At 41.9% G+C, this 16416-nt stretch overlaps 1 protein-coding gene and 1 long non-coding RNA gene across 2 annotated transcripts in view; one reads left to right on the forward strand and one right to left on the reverse strand.

Moving 5' to 3' along the window:
- pik3c2g (phosphatidylinositol-4-phosphate 3-kinase catalytic subunit type 2 gamma) overlaps positions 1–14995 on the forward strand; it is a 124096-nt gene extending 109101 nt beyond the window's left edge. The window contains 6 exon segments of the mRNA XM_034176285.1: positions 1478–1596; positions 1705–1795; positions 1895–1958; positions 2100–2179; positions 2833–2958; positions 13885–14995. Of these exon segments, the coding sequence (XP_034032176.1) occupies positions 1478–1596; positions 1705–1795; positions 1895–1958; positions 2100–2179; positions 2833–2958; positions 13885–14037 (633 nt within the window). The 3' untranslated portion in view covers positions 14038–14995.
- The window catches only part of LOC117515636, a 402159-nt gene that overhangs the window by 85494 nt on the left and 300249 nt on the right, over positions 1–16416 (reverse strand). Inside the window, exon 2 of the long non-coding RNA XR_004562198.1 lies at positions 10821–10826. This is a non-coding gene — a long non-coding RNA (uncharacterized LOC117515636). The remainder of the gene's footprint in view (positions 1–10820; positions 10827–16416) is intronic.

The raw sequence follows: 16416 nt of genomic DNA on the forward strand, positions 1-16416 counted from the left end.
TGTAGCCAAAGCAGAGACTTCCTTCTCTCTCCCCCTCTCAAATCAATTTCAAATTCAATAGTTTTATTTGCATCAAAGACTTAATATAACACATGCAATATTAAACAATAATATAACTATATACAAGTTGTAATTCCTTAGGCTGCCTATAGATGTTATTTGTCCTGCTTGTCCCTCAGGCTGTGGCAGGACTGGGCATACTGTATTTTACTAGAGCTATGTTGCTGGTGTTGATTTCTTCCAGCACATGCTGCATCTTTGCTTGGTCAGCGAGTGAATCAAAATCATGTATTTTATGTTTCGTTTGTGTGTATGGGGGGGGGGGGGGGGGGTCATGATACAACTCTTCCCTGAAGCGCCCATATTTGCTGCAGTATAGAAAGAAGTGTGCTTATGTTGCCACCTGATTGTATGGACACAGCTGACAGTTGGTCTTCCTATGAGTCTGTATCTACCTGTATCTATGCCATGTAGACAGGCTGTGATCTCTCTCTGACTGCTTTTATGTCACTTTCCATAACCTTCACCACTGCTGCTTGTTTCATAATCAATGACAAATGTTTAATCATTTATCAAAGTAGTTGAATGAGTGACTACTACATATGTTCAGGATTAGAGTTTCAAAATTAGTGATATCGAACAGTATCCAAGTCGTACTTCAGGCAGCAGGGAGATGGTGCGAATTCTGATGACAGTGCTATTTACACTGTGCAGCTGTGTGTGTGGACAACATAAATCAAATATGACTGGATGGAATATATATATATATATATATATATATATATATATAATATCAACAACCATAAAGTTTAGATGGATCAAACGTGGTGCAAATATTGCTTGGATAGGTACCTAGAGGTCATTAAGTTTTGGGATAGTTTGGTCAAAGGTCATGGGAAGCATGCTCCCCCCCCCCCCCCCCCCCCCCAAAAAAAAAAGCCAACAAGTCTTTTTTTTCCCTTTGTATAGCTCATCTACTAAGAAGCCTCAACAGGTCAAATGTAGTGAGTATATTACTGGGATCAGTATCTAGAGGGATTAAATTTTGGAGTAGGTTAGTCAAAGGTCAAGGTAAAGAAAACATGGTCTGAAAAAGAACATATTCATTTGTTTGTTTGTTTTTGTACATCTCAACAACCATGAAGCCAAGATGGATCATTAGATTTTGGAGTAGTTTGATCAGAGGTCAAGATCAACAAAAGCATAGTCCAAAAAACAGCTTTAAAAAAAACATCTCAACAGCCAAGAAGCTTCGACAGATGATCTAAAGCACATGTTGACCAGCAAGATATTTGTGATTGACTTCACCCTGAAGTTGTGCACAGTTACAGACATATGTATATTTAGTTGTACATTTATATTGTGGTGTGTAGTCCACGCCTGTATACATCAGCCCTTTGAGGCCTTTTATTTCTAACATTAGTCTCTCCTTACCCACTGAATCGTGCTGTAATAGTCGATTTTGTTTGCGTTGCAGATCTTTGGCCTCAGAGTGAAGATCGGGGATGGCTTTCTGAACATCGAGAAGACGTTTAGTCAGCTGGAGCTGATTCACAAGGAGCTGCAGAAACACTTCATAGAATCTCAAATGCCAGCGTAAGAGGACAGAAACGAACTCGTCATATCACATTGTCATTGTGAAATGCCAAAAAAAAAAAAGTTTGTTTTACAGCAGTGACATTATTGACTCCATCTCCCTTCCAGATTTCCGAGCGGTTTTATGATCACACCAGGCAGTAAAAAGTCCCAACTGAATAAATACCTGAAACATCTTTTTGACGGCCCGTGCAAAGCAGTACGCTCCTTTAGTCATTAGTTTCACATTTTTCTCCATTAGCTGGACTCTGCTCAGTTTGTTGTTACACACAATCTTCTCTCTTTCTGTCAACTGCAGAATGAGTTTGTGTGTAAGTTATTCCTCGACGGCCCCAAGACGGCACAAGAAAGTGCGTCAAAAGGTAAATGATGTGCTCCTAAGTGGATGAAGACAGTAGCCTGAGGTCATACTCCAGCGTGTCACGGAGAAACTGCTTGTTCATATATGTTAAAACCACAAAGAAACTGCAAAATATCTTATTGTTATTGGTAATATGTTGCAGAGAAAAGTCCTCAGATCCAGCTGTACATGTCCTACTCAGACAGTAAGCTGTCAGTCTTGGTGAAGCACCTGAAGAACATTGTGAGTGTGACTCATTTTATGATTAAATTATATCAAACATTATCCCATGTTTAAAAAAAAAATGGGTCAGGTCTGGGAGCAGGCACTGGTGCCACATGTTGCTGTATCCACCCCAGCACAGAATCACCTTGGGTCCTGGATGGCAATCACCCAAGCAGACAACACTCCACCCCACCTCTTGAAAGTAACCATCAGTGTGCTTCCACCAGGTGAAATGTGAGCATCTCCTTGGCCTCCTCCAGCCAATGGGGTCCTCAACATTGAGGCATTTGTGTGCTGCATCATTCCCAGAGAAACACACCACATGTTCAAAGTGTCATATCTGATGTTCCCTCACAATGTACCTGTGTGAAGTCCCCTCCTCCCCCTCCCTCCCACACACACACACACACACACACACACACCTATTCTTCAAATGTCACAAAATATATTGAATGTAGGTTATGATATTTTCATCGGTTTTGTTTTGCCACTTTGATCAGGAAAAATAGTACACAGGGCCTGACTTACTGAGATCAGTAAATCACAAACAAACAAAAAAAAACACAATCATGATAATTGAGTTCTGTTATGTTCTGTCTTGAAAAGATCGTTGTTGTATTCATGAGGTGCATTTTGCAATTGCACATCTTATTCATTCTCTTTTTAAACAGAGGCTGCCCAATGGTTCCAACCCTGATGCCTACGTGGTTACACGACTGAGACCTGACCCCCACGAGCGCTCCAAGAGAAAGACGAAGGTGGTCCGCAATAACGATAACCCCACCTTCAATGAACTGGTACAGCTTCTGACTTACCTTCCACACATAAATATAGAGTATAATTAAAATAAAATATTTCTGTGTAGGCTTTCAGTTCTCCAGGTGGTTTCCATAGTAGAGAAGCTTGAATCTTCGACTGGACTGGGTTGCTTGACGCGAGGACGTTTCGCTTCAAATCGCAGAAGCTTCCTCAGCTAAAATTCTTGCTCTGGTAGTCTGACTTCTGTCTTGACTCTTGTAGAGAAGAATAAACAGAAGCCACAAAAGCTGGAGTTTTAAACCTAACCACATGGGTTAAAATCAAGCAACAGGAGGTTGAGGACTTTACAGAACACATCAACTCGGTGGAGTCCAATATCAAGTTCACAAGTGAGAATGCCAGAAATAACCATTTAGCCTTCTTGGACTGTGATGTTATGATTGGAGAGAACAGGCAGCTCCAGACAGGGGTTTACAGAAAACCCACTCACACTGACCAATATCTGCTCTTTGGCTCAAACCACCCCTTGAACACAAGCTTGGGGTGATCAGGACTCTTCAACACAGAGCCCTACATGTGCCCACAACTGCAGAGGGAAGGGCTAAAGAACAACAACTTGTCCGGAAAGCCCTCACAGTATGTGGGTACCCACGATGGTCCCTGGACAAAGTGCAGAAGTCCCAGAGAACAAAGAGACCAGACAGACAGACGGAGACAAGAAGAAGAGTGTCTCTCCCTTATTTAGCAGAAGTAGGGGAAAAACTACAGAGGATCTTCAGACAGCACAAAATTCCAGTTTACTTTAAACCATTTAACACCATGAGACAGAAATTAGTTCCCCCTAAGGACAGGATCCCTAGTTACAAACAGAGCAATGTAGTGTATTCTATCAGATGTCAGGAAAACTGTAACGAACACTACATAGGTGAGACTAAGCAACCTTTACATAAAAGGCTATACCAGCAAGAGTGCAACACTCAGACACTGCTTACAGTTCAATTTATTTAATTTATATAGTGCCAAACCACAACAAAGCTGCCTCGAGGCGCTTCACACAAGTAAGATGTAACCTACCAACCCCTAGAGCAGGGGTGGCCAAGTTCGGTCCTCAAGAGCCACATTCCTGACACTTTTAGTTGTCTCCCTGCTCCAACACACTTGAATCCAATGAAAGACTTGTTAGCAGACTTTTAATGAGCCTTTCATTGGATTCAGGTGTGTTGGAGCAGGGAGACAACTAAGAGTGTCAGGAATGTGGCTCTTGAGGACCGAACTTGGCCACCCCTGCCCTAGAGCAAGCACACAGGTGACAGTGGTAAGGAAAACTCCCTCTGATAATTTGAGGAAAAAACCTCAAGCAGACCAGACACACTGGCCAATATCTGCTCTTTGGCTCAAACCACCCCCTTGAACACAAGCTTGGGGTGATCAGGACTCTTCAACACAGAGCCCTACATCAATTTCAATCAATCAATCAATCAATTTTTTTTATATAGCGCCAAATCACAACAAACAGTTGCCCCAAGGCGCTTTATATTGTAAGGCAAGGCCATACAATAATTATGTAAAACCCCAACGGTCAAAACGACCCCCTGTGAGCAAGCACTTGGCTACAGTGGGAAGGAAAACTCCCTTTTAACAGGAAGAAACCTCCAGCAGAACCAGGCTCAGGGAGGGGCAGTCTTCTGCTGGGACTGGTTGGGGCTGAGGGAGAGAACCAGGAAAAAGACATGCTGTGGAGGGGAGCAGAGATCGATCACTAATGATTAAATGCAGAGTGGTGCATACAGAGCAAAAAGAGAAAGAAACAGTGCATCATGGGAACCCCCCAGCAGTCTACGTCTATAGCAGCATAACTAAGGGATGGTTCAGGGTCACCTGATCCAGCCCTAACTATAAGCTTTAGCAAAAAGGAAAGTTTTAAGCCTAATCTTAAAAGTAGAGAGGGTGTCTGTCTCCCTGATCTGAATGGGGAGCTGGTTCCACAGGAGAGGAGCCTGAAAGCTGAAGGCTCTGCCTCCCATTCTACTCTTACAAACCCTAGGAACTACAAGTAAGCCTGCAGTCTGAGAGCGAAGCGCTCTATTGGGGTGATATGGTACTACGAGGTCCCTAAGATAAGATGGGACCTGATTATTCAAAACCTTATAAGTAAGAAGAAGAATTTTAAATTCTATTCTAGAATTAACAGGAAGCCAATGAAGAGAGGCCAATATGGGTGAGATATGCTCTCTCCTTCTAGTCCCCGTCAGTACTCTAGCTGCAGCATTTTGAATTAACTGAAGGCTTTTTAGGGAACTTTTAGGACAACCTGATAATGATGAATTACAATAGTCCAGCCTAGAGGAAATAAATGCATGAATTAGTTTTTCAGCATCACTCTGAGACAAGACCTTTCTGATTTTAGAGATATTGCGTAAATGCAAAAAAGCAGTCCTACATATTTGTTTAATATGCGCTTTGAATGACATATCCTGATCAAAAATGACTCCAAGATTTCTCACAGTATTACTAGAGGTCAGGGTAATGCCATCCAGAGTAAGGATCTGGTTAGACACCATGTTTCTAAGATTTGTGGGGCCAAGTACAATAACTTCAGTTTTATCTGAGTTTAAAAGCAGGAAATTAGAGGTCATCCATGTCTTTATGTCTGTAAGACAATCCTGCAGTTTAGCTAATTGGTGTGTGTCCTCTGGCTTCATGGATAGATAAAGCTGGGTATCATCTGCGTAACAATGAAAATTTAAGCAATACCGTCTAATAATACTGCCTAAGGGAAGCATGTATAAAGTGAATAAAATTGGTCCTAGCACAGAACCTTGTGGAACTCCATAATTAACTTTAGTCTGTGAAGAAGATTCCCCATTTACATGAACAACTTGTAATCTATTAGACAAATATGATTCAAACCACCGCAGCGCAGTGCCTTTAATACCTATGGCATGCTCTAATCTCTGTAATAAAATTTTATGGTCAACAGTATCAAAAGCAGCACTGAGGTCCAACAGAACAAGCACAGAGACGAGTCCACTGTCCGAGGCCATAAGAAGATCATTTGTAACCTTCACTAATGCTGTTTCTGTACTATGATGAATTCTAAAACCTGACTGAAACTCTTCAAATAGACCATTCCTCTGCAGATGATCAGTTAGCTGTTTTACAACTACCCTTTCAAGAATTTTTGAGAGAAAAGGAAGGTTGGAGATTGGCCTATAATTAGCTAAGATAGCTGGGTCAAGTGATGGCTTTTTAAGTAATGGTTTAATTACTGCCACCTTAAAAGCCTGTGGTACATAGCCAACTAACAAAGATAGATTGATCATATTTAAGATCGAAGCATTAAATAATGGTAGGGCTTCCTTGAGCAGCCTGGTAGGAATGGGGTCTAATAAACATGTTGATGGTTTGGATGAAGTAACTAATGAAAATAACTCAGACAGAACAAGCGGAGAGAAAGAGTCTAACCAAATACCGGCATCACTGAAAGCAGCCAAAGATAACGATACGTCTTTGGGATGGTTATGAGTAATTTTTTCTCTAATAGTTAAAATTTTGTTAGCAAAGAAAGTCATGAAGTCATTACTAGTTAAAGTTAATGGAATACTCAGCTCAATAGAGCTCTGACTCTTTGTCAGCCTGGCTACAGTGCTGAAAAGAAACCTGGGGTTGTTCTTATTTTCTTCAATTAGTGATGAGTAGAAAGATGTCCTAGCTTTACGGAGGGCTTTTTTATAGAGCAACAGACTCTTTTTCCAGGCTAAGTGAAGATCTTCTAAATTAGTGAGACGCCATTTCCTCTCCAACTTACGGGTTATCTGCTTTAAGCTGCGAGTTTGTGAGTTATACCACGGAGTCAGGCACTTCAGATTTAAAGCTCTCTTTTTCAGAGGAGCTACAGCATCCAAAGTTGTCTTCAATGAGGATGTAAAACTATTGACGAGATACTCTATCTCCCTTACAGAGTTTAGGTAGCTACTCTGCACTGTGTTGGTATATGGCATTAGAGAACATAAAGAAGGAATCATATCCTTAAACCTAGTTACAGCGCTTTCTGAAAGACTTCTAGTGTAATGAAACTTATTCCCCACTGCAGGGTAGTCCATCAGAGTAAATGTAAATGTTATTAAGAAATGATCAGACAGAAGGGAGTTTTCAGGGAATACTGTTAAGTCTTCTATTTCCATACCATAAGTCAGAACAAGATCTAAGATATGATTAAAGTGGTGGGTGGACTCATTTACTTTTTGAGCAAAGCCAATAGAGTCTAATAATAGATTAAATGCAGTGTTGAGGCTGTCATTCTCAGCATCTGTGTGGATGTTAAAATCGCCCACTATAATTATCTTATCTGAGCTAAGCACTAAGTCAGAGAAAAGGTCTGAAAATTCACAGAGAAACTCACAGTAACGACCAGGTGGACGATAGATAATAACAAATAAAACTGGTTTTTGGGACTTCCAATTTGGATGGACAAAACTAAGAGACAAGCTTTCAAATGAATTAAAGCTCTGTCTGGGTTTTTGATTAATTAATAAGCTGGAATGGAAGATTGCTGCTAATCCTCCTCCTCGGCCCGTGCTACGAGCATTCTGACAGTTAGTGTGACTCGGGGGTGTTGACTCATTTAAACTAACATATTCATCCTGCTGTAACCAGGTTTCTGTTAGGCAGAATAGATCAATATGTTGATCAATTATTATATCATTTACCAACAGGGACTTAGCGAGACCTAATGTTTAATAGACCACATTTAACTGTTTTAGTCTGTGGTGCAGTTGAAGGTGCTATATTATTTTTTCTTTTTGAATTTTTATGCTTAAATAGATTTTCAGCAGTTTCAAATTTCCTTCAATGTCGCCTGCTCTGGCCCCCGGAAGACAATTGACTATGGTTGCTGGTGTCGCTAACTTCACATTTCTCAAAATAGAGTCGCCAATAACCAGAGTTTGATCCTCGGCGGGTGTGTCGTCGAGTGGGGAAAAACGGTTAGAAATGTGAACGGGTTGGCGGTGTACACGGGGCTTCTGTTTAGAACTACGCTTCCTCCTCACAGTCACCCAGTCAGCCTGCTTGGGATCTGCCAGGGGGGAACTAACGGCGGCTAAGCTACCTTGGTCCGCACCGACTACAGGGGCCTGGCTAGCTGTAGAATTTTCCACGGTGCGGAGCCGAGTCTCCAATTCGCCCAGCCTGGCCTCCAAAGCTACGAATAAGCTACACTTATTACAAGTACCATTACTGCTAAAGGAGGCCGAGGAATAACTAAACATTTCACACCCAGAGCAGAAAAGTGTGGGAGAGACAGGAGAAGCCGCCATGCTAAATCGGCTAAGAGCTAGTAGCTACGCTAACCTAGCGGATTCCTAAAAACACGCAAAGTGAATAATTTAGAGGTGATTCAGCAGAAGGAGTGCTTTTGTTAAGGCACGTAAAGATTACACTGGGAAACAAATCGTAATCTAGATAACTAGATCAATCTAACTGCGCAGATTAAACAGCTAACAGATACAGAAAAACACCGCTGTGCTCCGGAACAGGAAGTGATACAATACCGCAGTGAGAGCCAACCACCAGTAGAGGCCATGTGCCCACAACTGCAGAGGGAAGGGCTAAAGAACAACAACTTGTCCGGAAAGCCCTCACAGTATGTGGGTACCCACGATGGTCCCTGGACAAAGTGCAGAAGTCCCAGAGAACAGAGAGACCAGATAGACAGGAAACAGAGACAAGAAGAAGAGTGTCTCTCCCTTATTTAGCAGGAGTAGGGGAAAAACTACAGAGGATCTTCAGACAGCACAAAATCCCAGTTTACTTTAAACCGGTTAACACCTTGAGACAGAAATTAGTTCACCCTAAGGACAGGATCCCTAGTTACAAACAGAGCAATGTAGTGTATTCTATCAGATGTCAGGAAAACTGTAACGGACACTACATAGGTGAGACTAAGCAACCTTTACACAAAAGACTATACCAGCACCGCAGAGAGGGCGCCGGTGGACCTCAGTCTGCAGTTCATCTCCACCTTAAAGACACTAACCACACGTTTGAGGACAAGGAAGTTAAAATCTTAGCCAGAGAGAAGAAATGGTTTGAGAGAGGGGTCAAGGAGGCATTCTTTGTGAAACAGTTGAAACCTAACCTTAACCGCGGAGGGGGTCTGAGACACGCTTTGTCCCCTGTTTACAATGGGGTACTCAGGTCAAAGCAGTTTCAGTCTTTTGTTCATGGTAATGAGTCATTCACGTCATCAGGAGAGTCATCAAGGGAGCCATCAGGAGAGGCATCTGTCCCGTCATTAGGAGGGACAGCTGCCCTGTCATTAGGAGGGTGCTAACTGGAGCACAATAGGTGCTAATCAGAGCTATTGTTTAGTCACTAGCCTATAGCAGTCTGCCTCTTGGTAGGAGGGGTATGGTTAGGTTTAAAACTCCAGCTTTTGTGGCTTCTATTTATTCTTCTCTACAAGAATCAAGACAGAAGTCAGACCACCAGAGCAAGAATTTTAGCTGAGGAAGCTTCTGCGATTTGAAGCGAAACGTCCTCACATCAAGCAACCCAGTCCAGTCGAAGATTCAAGCTTCTCCACTATAAAATAAAATAGAATAAAAAACTTAATTACTTATATCTACGATGCCTCAGTAGATCCTTCTCATTTTATTGGTGGGTTTTATGTCACGTAACTGATTATTTGTCACATTATAGAGAAATGTCCAAATGACAGTGGCCATCAAAACATGTTTTGATTAGATCTTTTGCCTTTTACCTACAAAATCTGTAGGTAAAAGACTGTTCAAATATTCACTCCATGTAGCCTATCTTCCACTCCATACAAAGGAGTGTTCAGTCCAACGTGTATTTTTTCTCATTTCCATGCAATGTCTGAATGATGCCCGACACCCAGTATTCGTGTGAAAAGCAAGCTGAATTGCATTCATTCTGAGTGCATCATGCTGATGTGTTGATATTATCCATCATCAGGAAACATTTGTGCCATAGCCGAGCAAAAGACCAGTCTATTTCTTGTTTTTCAAGAGTGCAACACTCAGACACTGCTTACAGTTCAATTTATTTAATTTATATAGTGCCAAGCCACAACAAAGCCGCCTCGAGGTGCTTCACACAAGTAAGATGTAACCTTACCAACCCCTAGAGCAAGCACACAGGTGACAGTGGTAAGGAAAACTCCCTCTGATAATTTGAGGAAAAAAACCTCAAGCAGACCAGACTCAAAGGGGTGACCCTCTGCTTGGGCCATTCTACCAGAAATGTTTACAACAGAGAACACAACTGACGAGAGTCCATGCAGGCGTCCAGTCCACTGTTGGTGGGGGGGTCATCGAGCCACTCCTTGGATCAGTTCCTACAGCAGATTCCATCCGCCGTCCGCCGGCGCAGTCCATCCACCGCAGAAATCATCCAATCCAGCATGTGGATCCAGCCGCATCTCAGAGAGAAAAAGAAAACAGAATCAGTTGGCCAGAAAAATACACTTAAGGTATAATTCGTACATTAACAGGTTGATGATGCACATAAATACTCTGTCTATGCAACACCTAATTGAAGACAGCCATTAAACAATGTAAAGGTAAACACTCTTTTAATCTCATTACATTTACACCTGTTATTAATATGCCTCTTCAATGAACACATTGAAATGTGATTGAGATGTGACTGATTTGCATGGGCGCAATTTGGTGGGGGATAGCGGGGACATGTCCCCCCCACCTTTTCAACCAGGGGGGACAGAATATGGTATGCCACCCCCCCCCCCACCACCACCACCTTCTGACATGTGTGTACTTGAAACATGCTATGCCAGTCTTATGTGCAAACCATGTCAGAATAGTATCTTTGTTTTTGCGAGTTTGTATTTTTAGCAGCATTGACTTGTTTACAACACCTGCTTCTTGTTTGTCACATTCCGAATTTTCTGGGACTGCACTTGCCCAGATTTGAAACCAAAAATAGTTGCCTCTAGGGACTAGTGTTTACACATAAGTATCAATGGACCATATGCTAATTTACTAAATTCTGAAAGTTAGAAAAGGAAATCAGAAAAGCTATCTGGGACCTCAGAAAGCCCATCTGCAATTATTGCTTGATCTCCAAAATCAGTGTATGTAAGCGAAATTATGTTCAGTATGAGTGTTGTCATTAGTGCCACTTCGAAAATTAAATTCATGATAAGTAATTTATCCTAAACTTATGATCTGTTGTTTTTTCAAACTTGAGAAAAAAAAATACAGTATGCGATAGGTGGTGATACCTTATTTACACCACGATGTTAATAAAATCAATGCTGGCTATTCTCAGAATAAAGTACTTATATCCACAGTTTCAAATTGCATAAGTCAAATGGTGTCCACTTTATGGTATTCTCAAAACATTAAAATTACTGTTCTGGATGCTCAGAATGCATCTTAGATTATCTAGAAACCGTTGGCTTCTGGGGGCCTAAAGCGGCCCCCAGTCCCCCAGCCCATGGGATTCGGCACTCGCACTTTGCCCCCCCCCCCCCCCCCCCCCCCAATTTCTAGTTTTAAATTGCGCCCTTGCTGATTTGTCCACCTCAATCACATCCCATCTGTGCACTCCATATTTTAAAGGCAGTGGCAGGTGCCACTCTGATTGGTTAACTTTATGTTATGCCCACAACATAACCTTGACTTTGACGTATCCAGCCTAGCTACAACCAACACCCTGGTTTGCACTGAGAATTTGCATAAATATAAATGCATGGGTGGAATGCTCCAAAAGCATTTGTGTCCTGTGTTGTGCTCCACAGCCTGTCATGTTTTTGACATGACTTCACCATGTTGGTAGCACTTACTCCGACTACATCACAGCCAACCCTTATATGGATAAAGAGGTGGAGCATGGGTGCATGACCTGTGCAGATCCAATGAAGATTGAACTTGCCCCCATGTTTAGAATTACCGACAAGCTAAGCTAACAGGCTAACCTCAGTTCAGGTGTTCATAAAATCACATTTGTTCTCACACGGTTCACACATGGTTCTCTTAACGGTTTACTTTGGTGTAGGCAGGAAAAATTTTGACCCACTTATTTCGTCAGTAATCCTGGAGCAACCTACCGATTGCTGATAAAAGTGTAAACACCATTATCATCCAAAACTAAATCACATAATAATTTAACTTAACAAATACTGGCACACAGAAGTCTTAGATGATCAGTTAGGAGAATTAACTTAAATTAAGCCATATTATTACAGATAATTATAATCGGACATTCTTTCAGCTTCTCCCAAGTTTTTTGATCTACCAATCAAAGTGGCCACGCCCCTGATTATAACTTTATGAATTAAAGTGCCTTATATAGAGAGACCAAAACTGTTTTTGTACCAGGCTATAAACATGTTTATATCTGCTCTAAAGTTGGACATATTAACATGGGCTTCTATGAGAATCTGGTCACTTTTCTAGCCAGCCTCAAGCAGCCAAAGAACTACAACTTTTCTTCATCTGGTTGTGCCTCATTGAAGGCCATTGAAACTTACCACTTGCTTCACAGCCTATTACAATCTGTTACATCTGTTGGCTACTGAACATAGGATGCTGGACTGACAGACTGTACACTGCAGTCTGCATTTGGAATGGACATTGCCATGGGAACATGCCTACTGACAGCATGAGGACTGCTGGATGACCCCTGCCTGTGGCATAACCGCCCGCGTGGACCTCTCATCAAATACATATTCTTTTATTATTATGTCATGTTGTTTTGATTTCCTGTTTTCTGTTTCTTCACCTTTTGTAAAGCTTTGTAAAAAAAAACAAAAAAAAAACAAAACCTTGTAACTGTTAGAATGGCCTAAGCCATAGGTGTCAAACTGATTCCAGAAAGGGCCAAGAGGGTGCAGGTTTTCTTTGTAACTGCCAACTCCAGCAAGTGATTTCACTGATGAACTCTTCCCATCTGCTCAAAGTGATGTTCATCAGTGAAATCACCTGCTGGAGTTGGTGGTTACAAAGAAAACCTGCACCTTCTTGGCCCTTTCTGGAATCAGTTTGACACCTATGGCCTAAGCAGTGGGTCACCCCTCTGAGTCTGGTCTGCTTGAGGTTTTACTAGGGGAGCTACGACCACTACCTTTGCACCCCCCTCCCCAAGGACTAAACCAAACCAACTTTTTTAGGTTCCTTAGATGACCCCAAAACACAATCAGGATGTTCCCAAAAATAAAAACTGGCCTGAAGCCAGTTATCCAAGATGACATCCAAGATGGCTGCCAAAATATGGTTTTTCACCAAAACACCTTTAAACAACATATAAACAATTTAAATATCACAGAGATTCAATGATAAGGTCTATTGGTGGCCATTTTGGACGCCATTTTGAATCTTAAACCCATGAATGAATTTAGGCACAAATGAGTTTGCTGTGACCTGCAATGGTCTTCCCATTGAATCTTTGTGATATTTAAGTTGCTTATATGTTGTTTAAAGGTGTTTTTGTGAAAAACCCTATTTTGGCGGCCATCTTAGACACCATCTTGGATAACTGGCTTCAGGCCAGTTTTTATTTTTGGGAACATCCTGATTGTGTTGTGGGGTCATCAAAGGAACCTAAAAAAGTTGGTTTGGTTTAGTTTTTTTTGGGGGGGGGGGGTGCAAAGGTAGCAGTTGTGGCTCCCCTAGTATTTCTTCCTCAATATCATCAGAGCACGTTTTTCCTTACCACTGTCGCCTGTGTCCTTGCTCTCGGGGTTAAGTGAGATCTTGCTTGTGTGAAGCGCTTTGACACAGCCTTGTTGTGATTTGGCCCAAAATAAACTAAATAAATTGAAATAAATGGAATTACAAGGTTGAAGCCTTAGCACAGCCAAATCAAAGAATGTAGTAGTCCATATATTTTTAACAGAAATAAGAACTGGAAAAGATAAATACAAAAGGTGGTATAGTATAAACATCCTGGTATCTAAAATGTCTCGTTGCTGTTCACAGTTGGAGTACAATGATGTCCCGCTGCTATATGGAATGGTGCTGGAAGTGATGGTGAAGAGCAAAAAAGCTTTTCTTGCTGCAGCCAACATTAAAGTGGAGGATGAGTTACTGGACAGGGAGCGATGGTTCCTCCTAGGGAGCTATTCAGTTTGACCTCAGGAAAATGCTACAAGATTTTTGCCAGCAGAGGGTGACAGAGACACTGGTGAAAAAATGATTTGTTTCAGACTGAGGGAGACACAAGAACTGGACACAGACAGGTCACCCTATTTAACAGCGTCAGCTTTATGCACTCAGTTAAGTTACAAATCTAAGTTTAAAAAAATGTTCATGTTTACTTCTTAATGACCCTGATTTATGACTGTAGCCTTGGTAAGGGATGAAGGAAAAAAGACAACTTTTGCACTTTATTGAGACTTTACCTCCTGTGAGTGATGAATTGTATTTACTGTAATTTAAATTATCCTCCTTAGTGTGTGCTAAAGATCATCACACTTGAAAGAAGAGCTCGGTGCTGTTTGAGTAGCCGGGCTCTTACCTGCCCAGAATTAGTGAGAATGTCCATCTGGGCGAGCAGACGTCCTTGATCGTTCGAGTTGGCAAGCAGGAGGGGGGTGAAGAGCGTGTGTGAGCCGGGTGACAACTCAGCCTGTCTGGCCTGAGGCAGTGAGTTAACACGTTTGCCCGCGCTCCATCCCGTCTTAGCCATCAACATGTGCATGCAAAACCACATTAAAGCAGACACTCACATGCTCACATGTCAAACATATGGACAAAATCCACGATAAGCAGTCAGTCACAAAGGAATTAGCCGTGTGCATTTTATCTGGAACAAGCAAGACATCAACAAATGCAATTTATTGTTATTACAATAAATTGTGCAGAAATCAAAAGATATCTTGAGCATCTTTTATTCATTGGTAAATGAGCTCAACAAGCTAGTTTGTGCCAACTACATGCTAATTAACTTACTGGTGAGCCCAAGGAGGGTCCACTGGTCCTAACTTCTTTATATTATTTAATGGTGTATATCATACTTCCCCAACCCCTGGGCCGCGGACCACTACCGGTCAGTGGGTCATTTGGTACCGGGCCGTACAGAAAGAATAAATAACTGACGTTATTTTCATTGTATTTATTCTCTGATTCTGAGCGATTTTATTTTAAAAAATGAGTGGACAGTCCGCCCCTAAAAATTAGTAGGCCCTGCCTCCACTGCGCATGTGTCATTTTGGAGCTCAGCAGCTTGTCTGAGATAGTCTCTTCACCCAAAGCAATCAAATGGATTAATGAGATTATTAACCATCAGATGACAAAGTAAAACAACTTAAATCATTCTAAAGTCAGTTTTAAGCAGAAGAGAGGCCATTTTAAGCAGAAATGAGGCGATACTCGGTGACGCTTTGAAATGACAGATGCGCAGTGAATGCATCAGCTAGCAGCTTGTGTAGCCGCAATGCTCTGATCACTTCCTCTGTCTTTTATGATGAAATAATGCTGAATTTATGTGGAAGTGATTGTTGTACAAACGTTTCAGATATTTGTCACTGAGATAGATGACTGGAGTGCAGTTTGAAGCAGAAACGAGGTGATAATCTGTGAACCGCGGCTGATGACGCATGCGCCGTGACGGCAGGGCGGGCCGTTCGGTCAGCGACACTGGATTCCCCCCGTTACATCTGCTTATGACTCACTCGACGCATGTCAAGACGCTTGTTCCACGATGTGTTCAGGATAGAATTAAACCCACAAGCTAGCAAAATGAGTAAGTAAAAAAAAAAGTTTTTGAAATGTTCCTTTGTGAAGGGGAAAAGGAGGAGACAGAAGAAGAGTCTGTGACTTCCAAGAAAAAGAAAGCTACATTTAACAGACAATACCAGGAGTCCTACTTAAAATATGGACTTATTGGGGCCTGTGATTCCCACACACCAAGCCCGCTCTGCATAATATGTGGCAACCGGCTCTCTAAGGAGGCAATGAAGCCTTCAAAACTGCTTTGCCACTTATGTATCACCCTGTATTAAAAGACAAGCCTTTGGAGTATTTTGAAAGTAAAAAAGCCGAACAAGAAGGACAAACAATTACTGAGGACCATCACATCAACAAATGTGAGTGCACTGAAAGCATCATAATTGGTGGCTAACCGTATTGCTAAGGCTAAGAAGCCATTCACTATGGGTGAAGACTTGATCCTGCCCACTGCTAAAGACATTTGCTGTGAACTTCTCAGAGAGGCTGCAGTTAAAAAGATAGCACAGGCGCCTCTTTCGCCCAGCACCATCGCTCAGTGCATTGAGTAAATAGAGAGCATTGAGACACAGTTGTTGGAGAGGGTTAATACATCACCATGGTATGCACTCCAGATTGGCAAGTCTACAGGTATTGACAACAAGGCACTACTACTTGTTTATGCACAATACTTTATGTGCACCATCACTGCCAACCAAAACCACAGCCGCAGAACTGTTCAAGTCGCTGGATGATTATATATATCAGGAAAACGGAAATGTTCCTTTTGTGTTGGCATAAGCA

This window comes from Thalassophryne amazonica, chromosome 8 (genome assembly GCF_902500255.1).
Source record: "Thalassophryne amazonica chromosome 8, fThaAma1.1, whole genome shotgun sequence".
Lineage (NCBI taxonomy): Eukaryota > Metazoa > Chordata > Actinopteri > Batrachoidiformes > Batrachoididae > Thalassophryne > Thalassophryne amazonica.